General features: G+C 37.3%; 1 protein-coding gene across 1 annotated transcript in view; it reads right to left on the bottom strand.

Moving 5' to 3' along the window:
- The window catches only part of gabra2b (gamma-aminobutyric acid type A receptor subunit alpha2b), a 45,911-nt gene extending 22,552 nt beyond the window's left edge, over positions 1 to 23,359 (bottom strand). Inside the window, exons 1-6 of the mRNA XM_042493382.2 lie at positions 23,008 to 23,359; positions 22,476 to 22,581; positions 18,241 to 18,356; positions 5,868 to 5,935; positions 2,058 to 2,278; positions 290 to 372 (exon numbers count right to left, since the gene is read on the bottom strand). Of these exons, the coding sequence (XP_042349316.1) occupies positions 290 to 372; positions 2,058 to 2,278; positions 5,868 to 5,935; positions 18,241 to 18,356; positions 22,476 to 22,546 (559 nt within the window). The 5' untranslated portion in view covers positions 22,547 to 22,581; positions 23,008 to 23,359. The remainder of the gene's footprint in view (positions 1 to 289; positions 373 to 2,057; positions 2,279 to 5,867; positions 5,936 to 18,240; positions 18,357 to 22,475; positions 22,582 to 23,007) is intronic.
- Between the last annotated feature and the right edge of the window lie 1,117 nt (positions 23,360 to 24,476).

A 24,476-nucleotide genomic window follows, 5' to 3' on the forward strand; every position in this document is an offset into this window, starting at 1 on the left:
TAAAATTGTGATTAAAACTGATTTAAATTTACAAAATAAAACATTTGGATGAGTTTAAATCCTCTTCCCCATATGTCCCAGTGACATTTCCTCTCATCTGTCAGTTAGTCAATAGTTATCAGTTTTAATTGCTGCATTCAAATTTGAAGTGAGCCATGCATTCCAGCTTCACTCGGTTCTTAGGCTGCTCTCTTACCAAAGAACCAGTGAGATTAAAAAAAAAAAAGTAAAATAAAATAGCATTTTACTTTAAAGTCCCTCAGGCACTATCATCATCAGAGTTACTCACAGCTGCCAAATTTTAGCGGACAGGAATGAAAGTCCATGGGGAAATCCTCCAGATGCATTGGGCACTCTGCATGCACAGTTAACCTGCATCCAATTCACAGAAAATTAAGGAGACTTTGCAAATGCATGAAAAGTAAACAGCACAGATTAGGCACGGTCTCAAAAGAAAGAAAGAAAAAACCTCACAAGCCTCATGCACTATTCAAGACGCTTCCCATCTGTAATGCCTTGAAACAAAAATAATTCATCGTAAGTGTAATCAGCAGAGCAAAGTAAACAAGGTGCTGCAGAGAGCAGCAGGAATCTAGACATGAATGTGAGACTAGATGAGATTGTAGGTTAGTTCTTTGATAAGAAACTGCATTGTTTGCATCCCTGCTATTGTACAACATTATTCAACCACTGTGAAAATAACCTAAAATACTTAACATTCAAACTGTTTTCGTTGAAAGGCATGTTGACAGAAAGATGCCAAGTTGCATAAAAAAAAATGCATGAAGTATGTATTTGATCACTGAATCTGTTTTGCTCTTGGACGTCCTTCTATCACATGCTTTAGTCAGGTATAATATAAGTGTAAGACAGCCAAGTTCGGTTTTATGTGCAAGACTATTAAAGGGCTAGTTTGGATCTTTTAAAATGTGGTTGTATGAGGTACTTATCCATGGTCTTTTTATTTTTTTTACCATTTTAATTTCTGTTTTACCAGTTTTATTTTCTTTTACATGTGGTTTTACTGATTTTATTGTTTCTGCTGCTGTTGTTTTTTATTTATTTCTTTGGGTTATTTTATATTGACATTACGTGTCCCGCATCTTGCACTATTTGTCCTCTGGTTTAAAATGATCCTAACTCTACCCTAGTTTTATCTTGATTGTTTGTCAAGGCACTTTGTAAACTCTTTTTTCAAAGTTGCTTTATAAACAAAGTTATTATTGTTATTATCATTATTATTAATACTATTATTATCATTCTCTAATTCAATAAGTACACATTATTGAGACGATTTTCACAGCTTTACAGCTCATTTCGATGGGAAAGCCATGAACAGCTTCAGATCCCCATCTTTGCCCTCGGTGATCCACCAGTCCCCTTTTAGAAAAACTAGTCTCCTTTTTAGAAAAACTAGACTCATTTTCAGAAAAAAGAGACTTCTTTTACAAAAAATAGACTCCTCTTAGAAAAACAGCTGAGTTGCAGGTCCACCACTGCCTTATTGGTATGTTTTCTTGTGTTATTTCGTGACTTTGGTGAATCTGAAATAACCTTTTTAAATGCCAAAGACACACAATGACGCAAACTAACAGATCATGGCAGCAGTAAACAGTTTCCAGGTTTAGTGCTGTTAAATTATTGTTTTTCTGAATGGAGTCAGGCTTTAAAGACAGCAATATATCTATATCTATATGTATCTATATACTGTATGTGTATCTATCTATCAATCTATATATACCTATATCTATATCTATAACTATATCTATATCTACATCTATCTCACTTAAAGTGTTAAAAACTTTTTAGGTGGCTAAAATCCATTTTGCTTTTCTCCACAGCAGTACATTGCTTAGCTTCTGTGTCAGCACTCCTGTCTGCTATGGATAAGTACCACGTGAAACTTCTGAAGTTCTTAGCTATCTCTTTAAGATTATGACAAGACATGAGGGGTCCTCTACAATGTTAAACTATGCCTTTAAATCTATTACAGCACATTAAACATAAACACTACATTGTGACTTTGTCTTCAGACATGCTCCTTGGACTTGAATTACCTCATGGTGTACAGCAGCGTCCCATCATCTTTGATCCTCAGCAGTTTATTCGGCATGGTCATGTTATGAGCCACAGACTTTTTTCCATTGTGGAAGAAGGTGTCTGGAGTCCAGATTTTACTTGCCATCAGGTTGTTCAGAGGCAAAATATTCATGGGTCCATGAAATTTCAACCTCTCATCCTTCCAGCTTTGCCGGAAGAAAACGTCTATGGTGTACTCCTGCGGGCAGAGACGATAACCGAGCAAATGATCAAACTGTGATAGGACTCTTTTCTGCTTAAGCTTTCAGATATATGAAAATGAGTCTAATTTCTGTCGATAAAAAAGGCAAATATAACACAGGGCACTTTCCGCTGCCCTGTTTTATCAGAGTCTACGAGCAGCAGCTCTTCACGACTGACTTCACCTGCCACTTTAAAACCCGGGCACTGAATGGCTTTCTCTATTTTTCAAAGCTCCATCAAGGTGAGTCCCTCGCACTCCGTGTACCTCTCAGCTCCCTGAGCCGGTGTTTTCCTAAACTGGCTCTGAGGCCATGACAACCCCTTGACCTACAATCCTCTGCTGTCAAAAAAGAAAGCGCACACAAGGAAGGATTTAGGGCAGAAAGCACTGCGCAGTGAAATGTGTGTACGTGTGAGAGCGAGCGTGTGTGTTTGTGTGATTCACACAGACAGAATGTGAGAGTGAGAGGGAGATAAATTCCTCCAGAGTGTTTTTTCCTGTCATAGTTGAAAGGCCTCTGACATTTCGATCGTGGGACACTGACACTGAAAACAAAAGTGATGACTTTCTTTTAGGGTCCAGCAGCTCTTACAGTGAATTACAGCCAAAGTTTTTTTTTCTCAGTCTGGGTCTCATTTATTGTAGTTTTGGCCCATTTTAGTATCAGCTATGATAACATTTGACCTGGAGCATATGAGCTGACTTTGACATCAGGAGGTGGTGGTGGGGGGTGAAACCCAGGCAAACAAAATATTGAGATATATTTCTGTTTTGTAATCAATATGATTAATTGACCAGGTAATCTAATTTAATTAAATCAGGGAACGTTTTACTTGCAAAAATCCATTATTTGCTATTTCACTTGCTAACTAATGCATTTCACTAAAATCTCATTTAGAAATTATGATTATAAAACTGCAACCAATGAAAACGAATAATACATTTTCCTTTTCTTCTTCCTCTGCTAATTACTTCCCTTTCATTTTTCAGCTTGCGCTGTCAGTGGACCTCGTGAAGTTCTATAAATCAAATCAAGACGGGCCACCTCAGCAATCAGCTGAATTGCTCGGCAGTATCTGAATAAATCAATCAGGTCAGAGGAGAATATGTTTCAGTCAGTGCCAGACCACAACCTGCAATAAATCACATCTGTTCAGCTTTGTGCTTTATTTCACTATACTGTTTTACTAATGAATAAAGATACTTTTGCAAACCAGAATATACACTGAAATTATTTTACCCATTGTTTTCAGTTCTCCCATATCACTTTAAAGTCCAGACAAACAGCTATGAAATAAAAACATTCTTTGCATTTTTATTTTGTCCTTGGGGCTGCAATAAAAAAATCTTCTTTTTTTTTTTTTAACAGACTCCACAGTTTTTGAAATGCAGGCCCCTGCCAAATGACTGAGATTGCTATTCATGGTAATCGTATAACTGAAATAAAAAAATAAAAAATACAAATCATTTACTGTTATTATGCTTGTAATATGTAAGTTTACCAATATATACCAATTTGTGACCATAGAAGTATTGCCAGTACGAGTATTTTTTTTCTCTGCATATTTACCATTAAGCACTTTAAAACACCTCAGACATGTTGAAAGATTCATACTGACATGATTGCTTTCATCAAATATATAATTGTCTAAAACTGAATATATGGCATTAATAGTAAATATTCATCCATTATTTAAGGCTGTCAAATAATTGATTTTTAATCTCCATTAATTGCAGAGTATCAATGATTTATCTCAATTAACTGGATTTTTTAATCCCATGTTTTCAGATTTCAGTGTTTTGCATTTTTAAACAGTTTTGATGTCCACAATGACAAGGTGAAGCAATTCTTACCAAATTTCCTTGATTAGAAAATCCAATGACAGCAAAAAAGCTAGATGGGACTAGGATAAAGTGGCCATGTCTGTGAAGGGGAGACTTATGGATACCCACAGAACCCATTTTCAGTCATTTTTCTTGAGGTTAGGGGACACACGACCCCTGTTATATGACCATGCAAGTCTTCTAGTTTCACATGATACCAGTCTCATCACTAGGTAACTTAAAAACTCAGCCCAGTAAAGCCTCTAAGATATAGGAATGTCGGCCAGCAATTATCTTGATTTAAAAAATCTAAGTGTTCATTATGGACCTTGATCACATCACAATTAACACCTTAACATTGACAGCCATACACTTTTTTTTTAATTCATAAAAAAAAAGCTAATTTATCACTATAGTATCACTACTCTATTCATAAAAGGACAATTCAAAAGTTTGGTAAAACATGCTTTTAGACAGTCAAAAATCATACTTTTCTATTTTATTTTAATTTTTGTTTGACTGTATATATAATAGATAAAATTAAATGTATCATTTAACAACAATGAGTGATCACAAGTTCATGTATATCATGCAAATAGTCACTAGCTTAGCTTCACTACCTTTGTCATAGACGGCCAAATCAACCGTTTAGCAGAACATGTTTTTAAAAAACAGTTTTGACCCTTAATAGATTTTTTTTTTCTGTATAAGGTGTAAGGTTGAATTTGTTCATTAAGACCCCTGAAAATACAACACATCTATTTTTCTTATCTCTAACTTCCTGTAGGAGGTGAACTCTGTTTAAAGACACAGCAACATCTAGTGGATTTTTTTAACATAAAATACCTAAACCAAACGGTAGAGATGACTCAGTCAGATTGAGATGAATTCAGCACATTTTTGATATAATAACTCAAAATGTGCAAACGGTTGAGTGGGACTTAAAAGAGATATTAGTGGTTTACGTCTTGGGCAATAAGCTCAGTGACCTCTGCCTGTGAAATTGGAGGAGATGATGTTTTCAGCCCTGTCAGCTGTTTGTCTGTCCATCTGTTTGATTGCAAGATTTTTAAATTATTTTTTTAAAGGAGACATGACAAATGCATTGGCTGAAATGTAGTGGATGGATCATCCTCAGGCAATTTACCCGATCGTGTGGGTTTTGATCAGGATCTGGGATTTCAGCGATGAGATTTTCATTTATTTTTTTGGTCCTAACAATTTATTATTCTGTGTCTGAGACCTGCTCCGCATAAGCGGTGTTTTATGTTCAGCTGAGTGCCTTCTAGTTTACATGTCTTTCAGAGGCTACTGCATTGAACTCCAACATCATAACTGCTAAATCAATAGATCAATCACTTGGAAAATGGGTCTTCAACAATGGGAGGGACTCTGATGATATGGTGTGAGGGCGGGCGCATGTTTCAGAATGATAAACAGGAAAGCCCAGGATAAACAAAGGAGTGACTTGAATAACAAGAGGACTTTCAATAATTTATAAGATGAAAATTGTCAGATGAATAGACATCGTGCTGCACTGTGGAAACTCATCCCACTTCAGTGTCACTTTGTGTGTTGGGAAACAGCAGGACACGATGCAATTATGAAAGGTGGGAAAGCTGTGATGAAAATAGATATAGAGCAAAAGAAAGTACGGTATGAACAGGAAGAATGGTTTTGTTCTCGACGTGTTCATACAGCAGCAAAGATCTGGGTGAATAATAAACACGATAAATAGATGTCCAATGTCTGCTCTCACCATGTCTGTGTCTGAAACTGGTCCAAAGCTGGTGACGTAGATGTTTGTCTTCACCTCAGTTATCCTGTCTGGATAAGAGACAACAAGAGACAAAATAAGGGTTAAAAGGCAAGGAAGTGGTGAATATGGGATATGTTTTACATAATTTTCTACAAACTACTTCCTCTGAACTTTTAAAGATTTTTAGTAGCCTGTCTGACTGGATGCTGTATGTTAAAAGCTTTTTATTGTTTAAAGAAGAAAACCACGGCAAATAAGGAATCTTTTAGGTTTTGACTGGCATAAGGAAACAATGAGTCGATAGTTTACGTAAAGCAAAAACAAATATGTGTAATGAGTCTATCACACTACAGAAAACTGTGCTATCAATACCAGCAAAATTTAAATGATTAAAAAAAGCCAATTATATCATTTTAGATTGCAAAATAGTGAAAAAATTAGCAGTACTCTTTGCTCTGAGATGTTGGAGGTGTGTCCCTAAAAAGAGCTGAAATGACGATCAGGCTGCTGCTAAGTGACAGACTCTAATTAGCAGCTAGCCCCTTAACACACAGCACACACACACACACACCCGGAGGCCAAGAACTGCTACACAGCTACAGAATCTTGTTAGCAGCTAACCCAATAGCAAACACAGTCTATAGAAGCACAGTAAACACACAGTGAGCCAAAGTAAGAATATTGCATTGTGGCAACAGGCTGTTCAGCAGCTAACAGTAGGTAATGCTAAAGTTAGCACAAAGCACCCACAGCTGTGAGCAGTAATTGCAGGTAGGCCAGGTTGCCAATTTGGGTTAAAAACAAAATGGTATGTCAGTGATGGCTATTTTGTTTGTTTTTATTTGACTTATGCCAAAAGCACTGACAAAGCAAAGCTATTTTTTGAGTTTGGAATGAGAATGGGCTGATATTGTTGGGAGAGGGTTAAGTACAGGTAGAAGAAGTGGAATTGAGAGCAGTGACAGCGGCACACCTCCAACTCCATAGGGTCATCTAAAGATTTGCAATACCAGTACCCTTAAAGTGATACAGATATCAATAGAGTACTTCATCCAATACCCATAGCGTGAATGAGTAGCATGTAGGCACACTTAACAGCCAATACCACACTTGAGTTTGCCACACCACAGACTGTATGGCCCGTAGCTGCTGCTGCAGGAGTGTGAGCTCTGCACCGTGGACTGTTGTGAGAGTCCGCACAGACACAGTGACAGGGCTAACTGGACGTATTCCATGGCTAACATTACCAAATGACTATCAACAATCAAAAGACAGAGTTGAGCCATCTCAGTGTCTGTGTGAGTTTGTTGGGACCTTTTAATGGCTCAGTAGAAGCCACTGATGCTGTGTTAGATTGTGCTTATCAGGCGCACAATGACTGACCGCCTGAGGAGAATGGCTACGAGACAGCAGCAACAGGTAGCTTGCACACGTAGTTACTTATTATATTATTATATTTATATATCTATTTTCAGCTGATACCTTAATAGTACTGAGTACAAACACCCTGGCTTCTCCTTAGTAAGATAAGCAAATTTACTGTGCCCCACTGATCGTCATAAATCGATCTTATCACTGTCCACTGTCATTTGTTTGCTAATCAGGGGGTACTATATTGTGTACAGACTCAGTTCACCTCTTACTGACCTGTGCAAGCAAAGTCATGAGCAACTCTTGTTAGATTAGATTTGGTGAGCCGCAGCAACATGTAAGCTATGATTTTAAGCGTATAAAATTTGTCCTAAATGTTCACGCTGATGTGACAGATAGGAAGAGCAAAGCTCTCATATGCTCCCTATTCAAGTGATAATGTGCTACTGCATCAGCACTGCTGCATCAGGTCCATTTGCTTTCTCTACACTCTGTCTCTTTCAATAATTACTGAAGCTCCATCTCTCATGCTCGCTCAATTCAAAAAGCTTTCACGTTTTACTCTACACTCTGTACTACACAGCAAACAGCATCTCACATACAATCTAAAGAGATCATTACTCCTCAGTAAAGTGCCCTCATGCATGGCAAGGCGAGCCGCCATTCAAGTCCCTCTAACAGGACGTATTATGAAAATGCTTTCTTATTTATAAGGTAATGTAAATCAAGGGGAAGTGGCAGGTTGCTGGGTAATAGGTGCAATCCATTTAGCATGACATACGGTGGGGTGCATTTATTTATGTAAACCAGGCCTTTGTATCTAATAAAGGCTGATTTAAAATGATCAGGTTTTTACTGTGGCTCTCAGAGGCCTCCATTAGGTTGATTTATTTAAAGAGAAATGCTCTTTGTGGAGCCTCACACGAAACACCATCTCAGTAAAAACCATGCTTGACACTAAGCTGTACTGCACTGCTACTTCTTGTAAAAAGATACACTATGGCGCATCTTATCATCGGGGCGTGCTGTAGCTTTAAGGGGTAAGTAGTTTTATTGGGGCCATAATCAACTTTTAGCACATTGTAATTCAAGCAGTCTGGTGAAAAACAGACTTCTACACCCCCTATTGGCTCTGTTTTCAGGCATTAGAAAACCTAGAACGTGACATGAGATTGGCCAATCACAGTTAAGTTTTAGAGAGGGCATTCTTATAGAGTGCCCCAGGGATAACATTTTTCTGTTGGCTGACACGGAAGCCCTGGTTTCTTCGTCAAAAAGCCTGAGGGACTTTTGCACTGGATTTTACCGCAAGCCACCAGCCTGCTGTGATACCCCGTGCTTCTATGGCCGCCGACACAAGGTCCATCACCCAAGCTGCCCTCCTGCTCTCCTCCAAGCGAAACAGTCTACAGGGGCGGGGAGTGAGGCAGACAAACCGTGAGGTGGCTACCTAGCTAGTTCTTTTCTCTTTTGTCATCTAATAAACAGAGAGAGAGAGAAAGAGGGGCAAAAGGGAGCTGAGTAAATGTGCTGTAGGCAATGAAATAAAGTGTCATGAATCAATGTAAGGGAAGCACTGGGTTACTGTATGACGCGCATATGCCCATGGTGGTCTGATGGGAGGGGCTTAAGACAGAGAGGAGGAGCTGCGGGAGGAGGGTGTATTTTTAAATTCTGCCAGGACTTTTTTACGTGCCTTTTCAGATTTCTTCCTACCCTAGCTTTAATACAGTGAACTTCTCAATGGCTGTGCCTTTTTTTAGGTAGGCCTTTTTTAGAATGGCGTGTGTGGTGCGCCCCCGTCTGTTTCTGCAAACCTATCCAAGAGCCAGCTACAATCATGCATTATGACGATAGCAAAAAGATAAATTTACATGACATGAGTGCCATTAGACATAATATTTAGTCCTTTATAAATTCTGTCCACAGTATAGAGAGAGGTGACAGGCACAACCGATAAATTAAATAAAAAGACCAGTCATTGTTTTTTTAACATCTCTCCCGTTTACAGAAACATTCTGATTTGCTTTTTCTATGTGAAACAATATTTGCATGACTGTATTCAAACAATATCATCTGGAAGTAAGTAGCCTGTCTCTCTAGCCTTTTTTACACAAAGCTCACACTATAGAACAGCTACAAAGTCCCTTCTTCATGCCTTTTAGACAGCATGCCGGCAACATGGAAGTTAAAGAGGCGTGAATGGCTGACATGTAACACAACAGTGTCAACATGTCTGCGGCCCTTTCTAAACAATAACAACAAGGTGGCATGACAGTTTTTGTTCGTTTTTTTAATAGGCTGTCATGCTTTTTGTATAAAGAATTTTTTTTTTGGAGTTTGCTTTGTCCTACCGGGAGCATTTTCTATGCATGTATTGTGCGTTTTCACAAAATTATTAACTTATGTCAACATGATAAGCTACATTTTCTTTAGATATTTTGTGTGTTCAAAAGCATTCTTCACCATTTGTAGTGTTGACATAATTCTATTATATTTATTCTGGGGTTTTTTTGTATGCTTGTTAGTTTGGCTGGTTGGTTTGTTGTTTTTTATTATTATTATTTATTAATTCTGCATATTCATATAAGAATTGACATCTTTTAGGAAATGCTGTTTGCTCTTTCAGGATATTAATTTATTAATTGTTGATAATATTTTAGTCTTGTTTTGAGTTTGTTGAAATTATGAAGAAAATTATTAAAACATTTGTATTTGGTGTGTGTTCAATTCATTTTAAAAGCCTTTGCATGTCTTATGGACAGTGCAGACAATGGTCCTGCAATCATTTTTTGTATGTTACGAAAAAAAGAAAAATTACAACCCTGCTGCAAAAAACCCAGACGAATAAAAAATAAACAGAGTTTGAAGAAAACCAAAATACACCACCAAATGATAGCTCCAGTCCACTTGCATTGCATGAGTGGAGCAAATTCACAAGCAAAACTAACCATATTTGACCAAATGATGCATCCTCACAGTAGCAAACCTTGAAAAGCACAGCCCTCAGGGAAAATACGTGTCTACTATTTAAAAATATCCAGAGTGCATTTAATGCCGGAGGACATCAGGACACTTATTTATAGGAACAAGGACAATACCTAAAGTTCATTTATTCAGCAAGAGCAGTCAGAAACATGTGCTTTTCATATAATCTGAATCACGTAGTGCAGATGGGCCAGCTGAACCATGTTTAATCGGTCAGACAAAACCTGTCTGTGTTAGGGGACAGTGCATCCCGCCGTGCAACTATCCAAATGTCATCTTAACTCTTGCCAGTTTGGATAAAGAGCATCAGCAAAAAAACCAGTGTTGTATGGCTGGATGGATCAGAATGACATGTGTCCAGATTAAATGTCTTTAGCACCTGATGTCTTGGACTGTCGGTGATAGGCTATGTTAAATGTTTATGTGTTAGCAATAGCAATCCAAGATTTTTAAGCTGATTGAGTAGATATTATGGTTCTTATAGTTGCACAAGCAGCAATAGTTACCTTCTTAAAACCAAAATTGTCACCTAAAGAAGCAACCAACCAAGCAATCTACTAGAATCCAACCAAAACATATCACAATATCGCCCACAGTGCAAACAACACAAATGTTCAGCAACATCCATTTAGGTACTGTCTACATGTCTCTATCAACATGTGCATGAGACTCTTATCATTACCCTCTACATCATCATAGAGTGCTATTAATGATTTCACACCTATCATTATTGTAATATGACATGCATCTGTTTCTACTATTGCTGTGCCTCTCTCCCCCTCTCTCAACCTCTCTCCCCCTCTCCTCCCCTCTCTCTTTCTCTTTCCTTTTTGGCCATGATTGTATTTCATTTGTTATTTACGACATCTATTGCTCGTCTGTCCGTCCTGGGAGAGGGATCCCTCATCGTCCTCTACCACTCTTCCTGAGTTTTCTTCCTTTTTTTCCCCGTTACAGGAGTTCTTTTTCGAGAGTTTTTCCTTGGGTGATGTGAGGGTCTAAGGGCAGAGGGATGTCGTAAACTGAAAAGCCCACTCAGGCAAACCATGTTTTGTGATAATGGGCTCTATAAATAAAATTGACTTGACTTGACTTGACTTGACATGTACTGATATTTCTGAAAACTGATATTATTCCCATTAAAAAATGTCCATATGACCTTTGTTTTCCACACCAGGACAAAAATGATGCTTGCTGGGCCAGTAGGTGGCAATAAAGGCAACATCAACTACACGTAAAATACAAAAGAAGATTCTGAGTGTGCAAACAGCATAATTTTCTTTGGCATTAAACACAGACTTTATAAAAAGATGGACGATGCATTTCCATTTACTCCCACTGAACAAAAATTAAGCCAAAATATATCCCAGCCACTGCCGTCTTCTTAATTTTGGCTGTGTTCATGCAGATATTATTAATTCTGGCAAGATGTGTGTTTTTCTTTAATTTTGGAATTTCCTGCTCAGCTCCTACAACAAATCTAAAATACACAGTGAAAATAAAATAGTTGCATTCATACTGTTAAGTGCAAAAATGCACCATTGAAACTCATTAAAAATGCAATTTTTGATCCCACAGCCATCAAAGCATAAAAATATGCATTGCATTATTCCTGGGTGTCATTCTGGGCTTTGATTATGATTACATAATTTTCACCATATGTGGCATATGGAGAAAATACATGCTATTTCCATTAGGTGCACTGTCACAGTCAATGTTGCTGAAAATCAATGACATATCCCAGGCTATGATAATCAAAAAACAAATACATAAAACCCTAACCCTAAGCCATATTGAAAATAGTCTCTTTTTTTTTCATTTAAAAACATAGTAGCATCATGACAGCATCATGACAAAAAACTGAAAATTATATTTCAAATATTTGATTTTTATGATTAGGACTGATGTTAGTTAAAATAAAATAAATCAATGAAAGTATAAAATAATATGAATATGAAAATAATATGAATGTATGTTATTTAAAGTTTGATTTTGAAATGCGCATTTTGCACGCAGAGCGATATGTGTGTGCAATATTAAAGCGAGCCAAGCAAAGTTGCAGGCGGTAAAACCAAAATAATTAGCTGAAAGATGCTTAAACAGCCCATGGAACTGAAGAGTTGGGAGATACCTGTCTGGATTTTCACAGAACACAGGGTCATAGTTGTCATATATGACCAAATGTCAATAAACTAATATTGACTACTGCTGCTTTAAAGATTTTTTTGTCGTGGTTTGAACTTTTAATTCTTCTTTAAACACATGCATAAATGGATATTCACTAACCTAGACAGTCAAGACATATGAGAGGCTACCCTAGTGTTTGTGCATATTTTCCTCTTAACCCTCTCCTGTTGGTGAAGTAACCTTAACCACCAAAATAAAAAAATATTTTCGTTTTCTTGACAAATCAACAGCATCTTTTGGATTTTAATATCAAAATCCTGCTTTTAAGCCGGAACATAATGTATAGCTCTGAGTGTGGAGTCCTAGTTAAATGACAAATTTTGGGGGTGGAAAAAAAATTAGTAGCAGAAGTGTGAATATGAACAGAAGTGAGCTGCCTCGCAGTCACACTAATGATGATGTGGGAGCAACTGTGCTTTCTGGATTCGCTCTCCGCAGCCTGGCTTGATTTTAGTGAAAGTGACAGAAACCAATTGCTGCATTTTAAAAGAGCTTGGTATTGCTTCAACACTCGAAACAGAGGACAAGTATAAAAAATAAATGCTGGATTAAACCAGTTAGGGCTTCAATTTAGTCCACAGTAGTTACATTACAGGCTTTGTATTGGAGAAAAATAGCCATTTTAGATTCTGAGAGCAATAGGCCTGTTAAGCCATCACATGGCTGTGGTTATATTGCATTTTCTATAAATAAATTCAAGAAAAATATGCAGCCTAAACCCACACACCAATTTATTCATTGTTGAAACGATTACGGATGTTGTTTTTTTTTCTCTCCCCCCTGAAACCTTCTAGTAGCCCCAAGGGGACACGTGGGTTCATCTTGAAAACCTCTGCCCTAGATTCATCTTTTCCATCTTATCATTTGATTATCAGCGAGAGCTGTAAAATGTTTCAACTCACATCTCTTGTTAGCTGCAATAAGACCCAGCAGAGAGCTCAACAGGATGGAGTTAAATGTCGCACACCTTTGGAAAAAAAAACACCTAAACACTAACTCAACACTCCACCTTGATGTAAAATTACACTATTTTTTGTACAATCTAATGTAATCTATAGTAACAGCCCTGCAGTGGATTTAACATGACTGAAATTGTGTCTGAGCAGGCCATATACAACTTTACATAAAGTACATAGCCTGACGACTCTATTTATGGCATGCTACTTTGGTTTTATCCCCACTAATGCGACATTGTCTTTTTATATTATTCCCTGTATTATTTTTATCCTCTTTTATTGCATTTATTCTTATATTTTCTCAAACTCTATTTCGTACTTTAACTGCCTTTTGAGATCTGCTTGTTTTATTACTTTTATTCCTTTTATTTGCTTTATTCTTGTTGATCTTTTGTATTCCCATTGTGTTCTTGCCTTTTTGTTGGACTGTTTAGACCTTTCTCTGTTTGGCATGTTTGTTGATGTTTATGTTATTATTCCCTGAGTTGCTGCCTTTGCTTTGTCTGTCAAAGGTACATTCAATGTGCATTTTTGTGCAACATCAAACAGACCATTGTCTGTATAACCATTGTGCGTTTCAAACTAATGCAGGACATTCTCCCAGGTGATTGGTGTTCAGAAACGTTTAAAACAGTAAAAAAAAACAGCAGTGAACTTTGAGTCATTTTTTAAGCACATTGTTACAATGCTTCCCTTCCTAAACCTAATACATGGCTTTACTTCCCCAAACCTAACCTATGTAACTTTATATTAAATACGTAATGTGACTACAGCATTTATTGGGTGCAAATTTGTTAGCTATCATATAGACAGTTGTGCATTTTCGTAAAAAATCATATGAACCATTGTATGAAGATAGGTTAGTCTGAGAAGTGCTAGAATTATTTCTTAAGGCTGCAGTTTGTTGTCTTGTCATAAGCATAGATTTTGAGGGGGGTCGCAAGATCCAAATGCCCCTCAATATTCAAAAAATATACATTTGCCCCCTCCCAGTGTTTTTTTAGCAGTGTTTTTGCACAAATTGCACAAATTCACCAGAATGCAGGAAATCAAGTATTAGACACTCAATTTTTTCTCGAGAAGGACCCCCAAGTGCACGTTTCATATGTATCACCCAACCCTATGCCTATCTTCATTGGCATTGAAAAAATGTCTTTAAATTCAAATGCAACAGAGTAAAATATAAAGATGTAGGACAATAAAGCAAAATACATTTTGTAAAGCTCTGCATGTGTCAACTCATGTGTAATGATGCGGTAAATAAATGACTGAATATTTGGATATTTATAAAAACCGAGATTACATACAGTATGAATATTAGATATATTGGGATTCAGGCTCCTTTTTTGGGTGAAAACTACTTGAACATAAAAACTGTGAAAGGGACTGACTCTGTATCCCAGAGTACACTGTATGTCTGAGTGAACACACTCGTGCAGCTGTGATGAGACCCTTTTTCAGCCATTACAAACGTGTTACAAAGCAAGGCTCAGTGAAGCGTTAACATGTTTTTGCCACAGATGAGACATAAAGATCTAATGTGTCTACAGTGTGGAAAACTCCATCTGAGGTCATTTCTCTCCTCCTAGACTGAATTCTGCTCCACGATGTAGCCCTCATGTACGTTAATGGTTACAGTGTGGTACTGCATCTAGAGTGTTGGGAGTTTTACTCCCACTGGAGACGAATCTGATATAATGTATGAGCTCGTAGTACTATACGAAACATTGGACGAAAGTACTCAATTTATGTTTGAATGTTTTATTTATATGTTTTATTTCAGGTCGCTGATTTCCTCCATGTCTGCTTTTAACACTTTCACTTCTCCAGAGCTGTCTGTTGGAGAGTCATGAGTTAATGTAGTCAAAATCAATGGATTTAATAATTCAATCCTATTAATCTCCAACGGTCTAAACAACATCTTGCTAAAAATTCCAGGTCCAAATATATATTTCATAATTCTAGGGATGCATTAATCATACATTTTGGTGCATAAACCATGTTTGATGGAAAATTCCATGAAATATGATAATGAAGGGTCTAAAAGTGAGATATTAAGCCACAGTGTTGCAATAGGCCAACATGTATTCTTTTCCTGCACAGTAAATAAGCTAGCAGCACCATTACTGTAGGTCCAGTTGTACAGGCTGAGCGCTGCCAAGCTAAAGGAGGTCTGTTCCCCATATGGCAGCTCCTGGACTGGGCTGATGGCCCCAGGAATTTGAATTTCAAATGGAACCAAATCCTGAGGGAGGAGCTCAGCTTTGGGGTGAGGGGCCAGCTGGAAATGAGATGCCAAACATGGAGGATGATGGGAGAGGTGAGGATGGAGAGGGAAGCACTGTGGTGCACTGAGGCCACAGACGTGACTCTCATCGACTCACAGAATGCAGGGAGTGTCCTCTGAAGAGAGTGGAAAATACTGAAGCCTATCATGATTGTGAAGCTGAAAATTCACTGTGTCAAACCTCAAAGCTTAGGAGAATCCCTTTTTAATGGCTGAATTTTAAATATTTTAACATAAAATACATTACCCTATCTATTGCACACCACATTTATAACTTTTATAATAAGATTTTTTGTTTAAATCTTTGTTGAGCTTTTCCCAATAAGAAGATTAATAACTCACAGTGCAAAATGACATCGATCAATTAATTACTTATTTATTTTGTCACATGGATTTAGGCAAGGTACAATTCCAATGAAATTTGATCCCACATAACTTACTGCACTGTAATTTAGTCATTTTTTGCATCCCCTTAAATTGTTGGCTGCTGCTTCATAATTGTCCATGTTGCCAGGTGGCTCTGGTAATCCATGGCTTCTGGTTGTGGACTGATTTAACTGTCCATACATCCTGAGCTCAACAGCCACATGGCTGCTCCTCCCAAAAACAGATACTCAACTCTGCTTCTGAATTTCATAACATTATAGCATTGATTCGCAGCAGCAAAAGGATAGCAACTCACATTTCCACCATCACACCAATACTTATTCAACGTGAAGCACATGCCTCCTGAGCCCTCTACTCTGCCCGATCAGCAAATAAAAAAAGTCGCCTGTTTGAATGGTGCTGTACAGTATTTAGCAAAGTTTTCGCTGAATGAAAGGATATTACAGTTCCTGATAACCCATTGGATTTGGCTTGGAGGTTGTCCAATTTATTATCTAATGCCTGACAATGCTAGCAGGATGCTAAGTCAGCTAGTGCCCATTCTTCATTTCTCCTCAGTGTTAACTGATATTTACATCTGAAAACCTCAACCTGGTTGGCTGGCAGCTAGCTAGCTAGAAGTCGGCAGAAGACTTTACAGACCAGCAAGTTCATTTCCACATGCCAGTGAGTGTTTTGCAACCACACACCACCACCGCCAAGACTTGCAAAATGGGCGTAAGAGCCTAAATTTAGCGCATATTTGGCTGAGCTGACACAGAAATGACTAAAAGCAGCCGTGCCTACGTAACAACACACATCACAACTTCCAGACAGCGATTATACACGAAATCTGATGACCCTTGCCTGCCAACAGTGACAGCAGCAAAGGTTGTAGATTTTCTTAATGATCTTAGCTAATTGAGGCAAAAACTTTTTAAAAAATAAATCGATAAAAAAGTACACATTATTGACTGTCAGCCAAGTAACAATTCAATTTTCCACTGTTAAAAAAAAAAAATTCACTGAACATAGAACGGCCGGTGTTTTAGTCCAATAGGTGACTTTCAGTTGAAGGTGTCCCTGGTTTCTTGTAGTAACTTATATTTATTGCTGGTGCAGATTATTAACAAATTAGTGTACATTCAAAATTGTTTAAATCAACGTGAAAGCTTTCATGAGGACACCTACATGTTCTGCTTGTGTTTTTTTAACAGCTGCTGTTACTACAAGCGACCACGGACGCATTCGGCTGAGAGTCAGAAGTTGCTTAAAACTCACTTTTCAAACCAAAATCCCTGATATGACAGCTTGCATTCAAATGCATGTGTATTGGAAGGCGATGCCATTGCAGTGATTGGGACTTGTTTACCTCTGGTACTTCCCTGCATTTGTTTTTTTATACCCAATTATTCCCAATGTACGATCACTACTAAACAAATACATGTATATAAACAAAGCTTTCTCATAGTTGACCTCTTGAAGAATTTTAGTTTTTCAAGCCTGAGATATGGCATAACATTCTCTGACCATTCAAAGTGTTGTGGTGATTTGGTAGATTTCCACTGAATCAACACTTATGACAAACAGGCTAAGGCTTTCAGGCTGTGCACCTCAAAGTGCAAACATCTCCAGGACCTACTCCAAATATTGGAATTTGGGGTCTGGTCGTTCCTGGTCATATGAAATAATTCACCTTTAATGTTGCATTTTACTCAAACTGCTCCTTGAAGAATATGTAATCTAAGAAGGAATGTATAGACCGATGTCCACACAATCACACTAGCATTGTAACCACGCAGCACAAGCAAACAACTTTGTTTCCTACATTATCTGACAAATCCAATGGGCATTTTCTGGAAAAACTCAGCGAGAATATAGCCCTCTGCAGGGTTAAATGTGGCCAGTTTGGCTGTTGTGTCTTTCCAGGAAGTGGAGTGAGGGTTATATAACCTAAATGTTTTGTGCACAGAGTGTGCTTGTCAGTTTATTCTTGAGGGGATTGTTGCCAAAGGTTATCAGTACCACAGATCCGATGTTAAATGAAGTGTTCTCACTCCAAATGAGCCATCAAGCGTTTAAAGAAGACACATGTGCTACATCATAATAAATTGGAGCAGAAAACATTCAATTAGGAAGTTAGATAGAATCATCTAAAAAGTACAGATATTAAAGAATCAACTTCTGCATAGCTAAGGATAGCAGATCATTTCCTTACCCCCGAGACCTGGTCGTAGACGGTTGTCATATCCATCCAGCAGGCTGTCCAGGATCCGTGTGAACAACGTGATGTTGGTTTTAAAGGCATCAGATGCGGCATCGGCATTCACTGACCTAGTCGACAGACACACAATAACAGCATGACCAGCTATGGGACACTTCAACCAACAGGAATTTGTTTGATTAAATTTTAATTATATTTAGACTCATAACTGTGTTTTCCACAGAGGCTTGATTTATGAAAAAAAGGGGGTCGTTATGATCTGGCAGAGACTTTATACATGCCCACACAGACGCACACACAAATACACATTGTTTCTCATCCACACGGATGACCCAGTTCAAGGCAGAACATTTGTGAGCCATCTGATCTTGGAGCCAAAACACAACTGAATATGCAAATGTAATCAGAGCTAGAGATTCATGGTAAATAAATTCAGATAAGGTCCTACATTAAAGCTCGACATATTCACCGCTGTCGACAGCTCTGGTGGAACAGCCACAGGTTATGGGCATATTTTAGGATAAACAAGCAGCTAAAGTCTATACAATATTAATCATTTTTCACATCTGGGCATTTTCTATTTGGACAATGTTTCTCTCATTTTTATTATTATTATTTTTTTTAATTTCTTCATTAATATTATTTTTTTCCATCTTGATTATGTATACTGTGCACTATATATTTTTTAAATATTTCTATCCTTATTTTTCTCTTACTTTTATTACCACTACCATCTTATTTTTTTACATGTAGGTTTTATTGTGTGTTTGTCCTCTGTGTCATGTAAAGCACTTGTGCATGCAATTTCTTTGACATAAAGCACGTTGGGCTGCATTTCATGTATGAAAGGTGCTATACAAATACAGTTTATTATCATCAATATTATTATTTACCATCAGTTTATATTTTTATTTTTTATTTACAATTACAGTATGTTCTCTAGCATAACTATAGTGCTTTATTGCCACAGTTTCAAACACCCAGCATATCTTTAGGCTCTGTTAGCATTAGCCTCATCAGACTGAGGATACATCAAATCATAATCAAATCTTTGTTAGCATGTGTAGGAAACCTTGGGTGAAAAGAAATTTTAAGTTAAATACTCACAAAACTAAATTATCTCTAAATCAAGGTTCACTCAGCTTATATTTATTATTTTGTGCTAACATTAGCTGCTAATGTTAGCTGTCTAAAAAGATAGCTAGTTTTTAAGGCTTGCTTGGTTAGCCTGTTAGCAATGTTAGCTTAAAAAAAAGCAGCTAAAGTTACTGCGCTGGTTTTCTGAGGATATTTTTCCAATAATATTAACTTACACATAACTATTAAAGAAACTCGTGCATTTTTTTAGTACTCAGTATGTTATGTTCATGTAATATTGTACAGACCTCCAGGCACCTGGCTGTAAATTTGGAAATATCAGGAATTTCTGAAAGCTAGCTCACCGTTGAAGACGCCACCTACTTAAGTTACAGTAAACCAAACCAGTAAACCCAAATGGTTGCAAAGCCACAATTGCTGGCAGTTATAGCTTAAAAAATAAAATAATGTAAAAAAAAAAAAAAAAAAACCCATTTTTTACCAATAAAGCCAATTTAGCTAATTCAAGAAAGGCAACATAATATGTTTCCATGTTTTACTTCTTAACAATTCTAGATTGTTGTGAGGTTTACCCGTTCTACACATTATTTCACTTGTCATAGTAGAAAACTATGTCTTACTAATATCATTAAAAAAAGAGTTATGAGTACATGACCGGCCCTCCATAGCTGTTACTACGAGTGGGAAATTGGGGAATTTTGACAATACCCAAATTGCAGAGTTTCACATTTGCATGAAGTTTTAGCACAGGAGCCTTTTTTTAATTGCCTCTCATGCTTCTGCAATTGTCTGTTTCTGTCTTTTCTCAACTGTCCTCTAATGTGAGCACTCAAACGACCCTAAACTGTCAAAAGACACCTTTACACCTGTGATAATGTGAGATGTCCTTTGATGAAAGAGTGGGGGCCCAGCCTTGGATAAAATGAAGGGGCAAAGCAGGTTAGGTTATATTTTCAGACATAATAATTTGAAGCAATAATGCCACATAAATAAAATATATACACATTTTTAACATTATCAGTAGCTGTATTCTTCTTCTTCTAAAAAAAGACTTGTTGGCTACAAATTTGAATTTCAAGCAATGCCGTAATTATGATATACTGAGGGGGACATATCTCCCCTAATATTCAAATACACTTGAAATGTCCCCTCCAATATGTTGATAATAAATATACGTCAGGTAACCCTGCAGCGCAGTTTTCAAAATTAATTAGCACATGTAGTCATAGATAAATGTAACAAATTGCTATAATTATTATTACCTAAAGAGAACTTCAATAATTAGTCCTAAAACCCCAAAATTAGTTTGCATTTCAGCACCTCTGGTTCCCTCGTCTTGAAGTCAGTGTGTTTGTGATTAGATGCCTGAAGGTCCATCGTTAACACTTGCTTAAGAGACTTTCATGTTTTTTCCACAACATAAAATATGTCAGTAAATACCCCATTCGCAAACTTTGAAGCTTTTATGAGTCTTTAAAAAGATGGTTGCTAACATTTGTTTTTACTTCTGGCGATTGCATTTAGGCTTCAAAAATCCCTAAAGTGGTGTTCATTTGTGAGGATTATTTCACTGAACAAAATTTCTAAAGTATTATAAATGTTTTTTTACTGCAGTTTTTTCTGCAATAATCTAAAATTCAATTCGACTTTTGAAGGGAACCAGGGCAACACTGATTTTTGCGTCAGCCTACAGGGAAACGTCATCCCTGGGGCATTTTATAATAGTGTACTAGTGCAATGGTTCTCAACTGGTCCAGTCACAGGGTCTTGATTTTACCCTAGTCATTAATTCAAGATCCACACATTAGATGAATTACCACATGTTTATTTCACAAAACGTAAACAACGCGTTGTTTTTGAACACAAATAAATCAAACATATTACAAGAATGAACAGAAAGGGCGCTTCAAAATAAAGGGTCTGTGCCAGAAAATTAAATGTACTTCAAAATAATGTGCGTTTTCTACAAACTTGACATGTACTCAAGTCATGGTCCATTTAGAATTGACAAGCAGCCCATTTGTGGCCCAGGACCCACCAGTTGGGAACCATTGCACTGGCGTATTGCATGTTCATACAGTATACTGTTTACCCAGCTAGCAAGTTTTGGTTCTAAAATCATTCTAAAACTGAGAATGGTACAATGCAATGTTTTAGTAATGTTGTCAGCAGCAAGTTTCCTTTTCCATTCTCTATAAATATCAAAAAATTCTAAAATGTTTTGGGGTTTTTTTGTTAACATATTACATTACATTACATTTTCATTTTTTAAAAAAAAAAGGTCTGTAATCTCAGTCCTTAATGACATGTGCTGAATGTTGCTTTGAAAATGTTCTTCCTTTGTTCCCATGTAACATGAGAACATTTTATAAAAAGAGCATTCTACAATCTGTCACCTCTCAACATCACCAAAACATCCTCAGAATGTTGCAGTTAAAACTTTACATCTCAGTCAGCATTTAACCTCATAGGAACATTATTTGAAATGATAAACATCCTTAAAACATTATTTTACCATTAGATTAAAATGTTTTCTTCAAAACATTATTGCAACTTGTAGGCAACATTAGTCAATGTTGTGGGAACATTCCCTGCCAGCTGGGTATACTTGCTTAGTAATATAACAGGATTTTTTTTTTTTTTTTTTTTTTTGTGGGGTGGGGGACCCTCCAGATTTTGGTCCCCCCTGATTTTGACTCCATGGCTACAGCCTTGATTTCAAGGTTAATATCGGATGCAGCTATTATCCTAAATTATAATAGGCTATTAAAACTAAAATTAATAACCTGTGATATTGATAGGCTAATAAAACTGCTCTATGGAATCTGTAATGTCAAATAACCTTGGAAGCCAGTGTTGTTCATGCAGGCCTGCATTGGAAATTGTACCCCAGCTGCAATAGGCTGGATAATTACCCCCACACATGCCCTCCGGGTTATTTTTATGGTCAGACTGAAAAGCTCCTCTCCTCCTGCGCGCTGTCTGTCCACTGATAATGACTCCTGTGTGATAAAAACTTGATAAATGGAGACCTCCAGTGCGTCCCCGGAGACACAGTGAGTGATCCTATACAGCTCGTGCACTATCATCGCTTCGAGGCGTCTCCCCCTCATTCAAAAAAGAAAACTCACCTGGTTTTCCAGAGAGCTGTGAGCGCCAGCAGGCAGACGAGGAGTAGAGGAGCGCTCTCTCTGCTCCACATGGCTGCTTCAACACCTACACACAGCAGGACCGCCGCTGGAATGAACAGAGCATCTATTTAACCGGCTTGACATGCCTGTGGATTTATATGTGACCCGTAATGTCATTATGTCCATCACTTATTTCTGTGGGATTCCCTTCAGCACGCGAAAAAAAAATAGACGAAGAAGAATAGCAGCAATTAGTATTCACTGACACGTCCCACGCCTCCACTCACTGAATATTACTGTTACCAAAAATATTGTACACCGATCTAAAAGCTCTAGCACCAATTTTAGACGATAAAGCAAATCATTAAATGCGCAAAATAACCAAATAATATGACAGCAAATGTGCCATCGTGCTCCTCTCCCACGCTTTTCCAGCATCTCCCCTCATAATAATAAATAATAATAATAATAAAATGAACCTTTGTGTCTGAGCTTGGGAGGTTTAAAACAAAACAAAAAAAATCAGACTCACCTCAAGTGCAGAAAGTACCTGCTGCAGCTGGAATCGTCGAAGATGCAAGAAAGTTAAAGACAAATCACCGCTCGCTCCTGTTTGGATGAGACTGAATGAGTGCAAGTGTGTCATGAGAACAAAGCTGCGAGCATTGATAAATCATAGTCCCAGGCAGCAGCAGGAATGCAACCGAAATGCATTGGATTTCATCGTGTCCCCAAATTTAAAAAATAAAAATAAAAAATTTAAAAGACACAAATGAAATTTAAAAAATATGTATTAAAAAAAACCGGCAGTTATGGGAGGTGATGCTGGCTTCAAGTTGTCCTGTTCAGCACCCCCTCCTCAGCTGGTTTAAAAAAAAAAAAAAAAGCTCGATGTGAATCGTGATAAGCAAGAAGCACATCTCAGTCTCCCTCATCTCCACACAAAAACTACAAAGGCTGAGGAGGAGCAGCACTGGGTCCTAGAGGCAGAGTGGTATGCTCCGCAGCCCGCAGCTCAGCATATCTTGGAATGTGAGGCTTTTAATTTATGTTGTTTCCACTTACAGCCGATATATTTACAGGCTGCCACCATATTGATTATGCAGAGCAGCTAGGCGTCCTTGCATCCTTGTGATGGAGATGTTTGGAATTGGAGTTCATTTTGGGTAAGATACATAGGTCATGTTTTTGGATTTGTGTGTCAATACTCAGCAGACTTGATTTTCTTTGAATTTTCAGGCTCAACTCTTTGAAACCTGGATCGACATTAGATGCTTGTGTTACATTGACAACAGTGTAAAAATTTAAACATTTAAACCTGCAGCAAATGGATTTCTTTTGGTTAAAAAAGGAAACAAGCAACTTGGCTAGAGATGGCCTGCAGATTTTAAGCAATTGGGGAAAAGCTGCCAAGAAAATGAACTGAAAATTATTATAAATACATGTATAAATGAATTTTAATTTACAAGAAGACATTAAAAAGACTGCAACAGATAAAACATATAAAAGCATAATTATTAGACTTGCATATTTTTTAAATGAATTGCATTTAAATTTTTAGAACTCTTTTCAAGCCATTTCCTTCTTTTTTTTAAACAATATTATACATATATACATATATATATATATATATATATATATATATATATATATATATATATGTTATAATATTTACAAGGGGTGTGTGTGGGGGGGGGGTCGAAAACATTAGGCCTACGTATTACGATATTTTACATGGCGATATCAGGTATAAATTTCTTTTTTCTTTTGCTTTTTCAGTCCACTAGATACATTTTGTTGCAATAAAAAAAACTGAAGTCGGCATTCTGTTCTCACAAACTGTTCGTTGTCTATGTTTTCCTACAAAAAAGTAACACACCCGAATTCATATATATCCCACATATTTTGAAAGGCTGCGATCACGTGACTAATGCACTGATGTAAATCTAAACCTAACTCAACACGTTCTCGTCCCAAATCATCACATGTTGCCACTTTGCA

Source organism: Plectropomus leopardus, chromosome 8 (assembly GCF_026936395.1).
Source record: "Plectropomus leopardus strain MGB_pleo_1.0 chromosome 8, ASM2693639v1, whole genome shotgun sequence".
NCBI classification, from domain to species: domain Eukaryota; kingdom Metazoa; phylum Chordata; class Actinopteri; order Perciformes; family Serranidae; genus Plectropomus; species Plectropomus leopardus.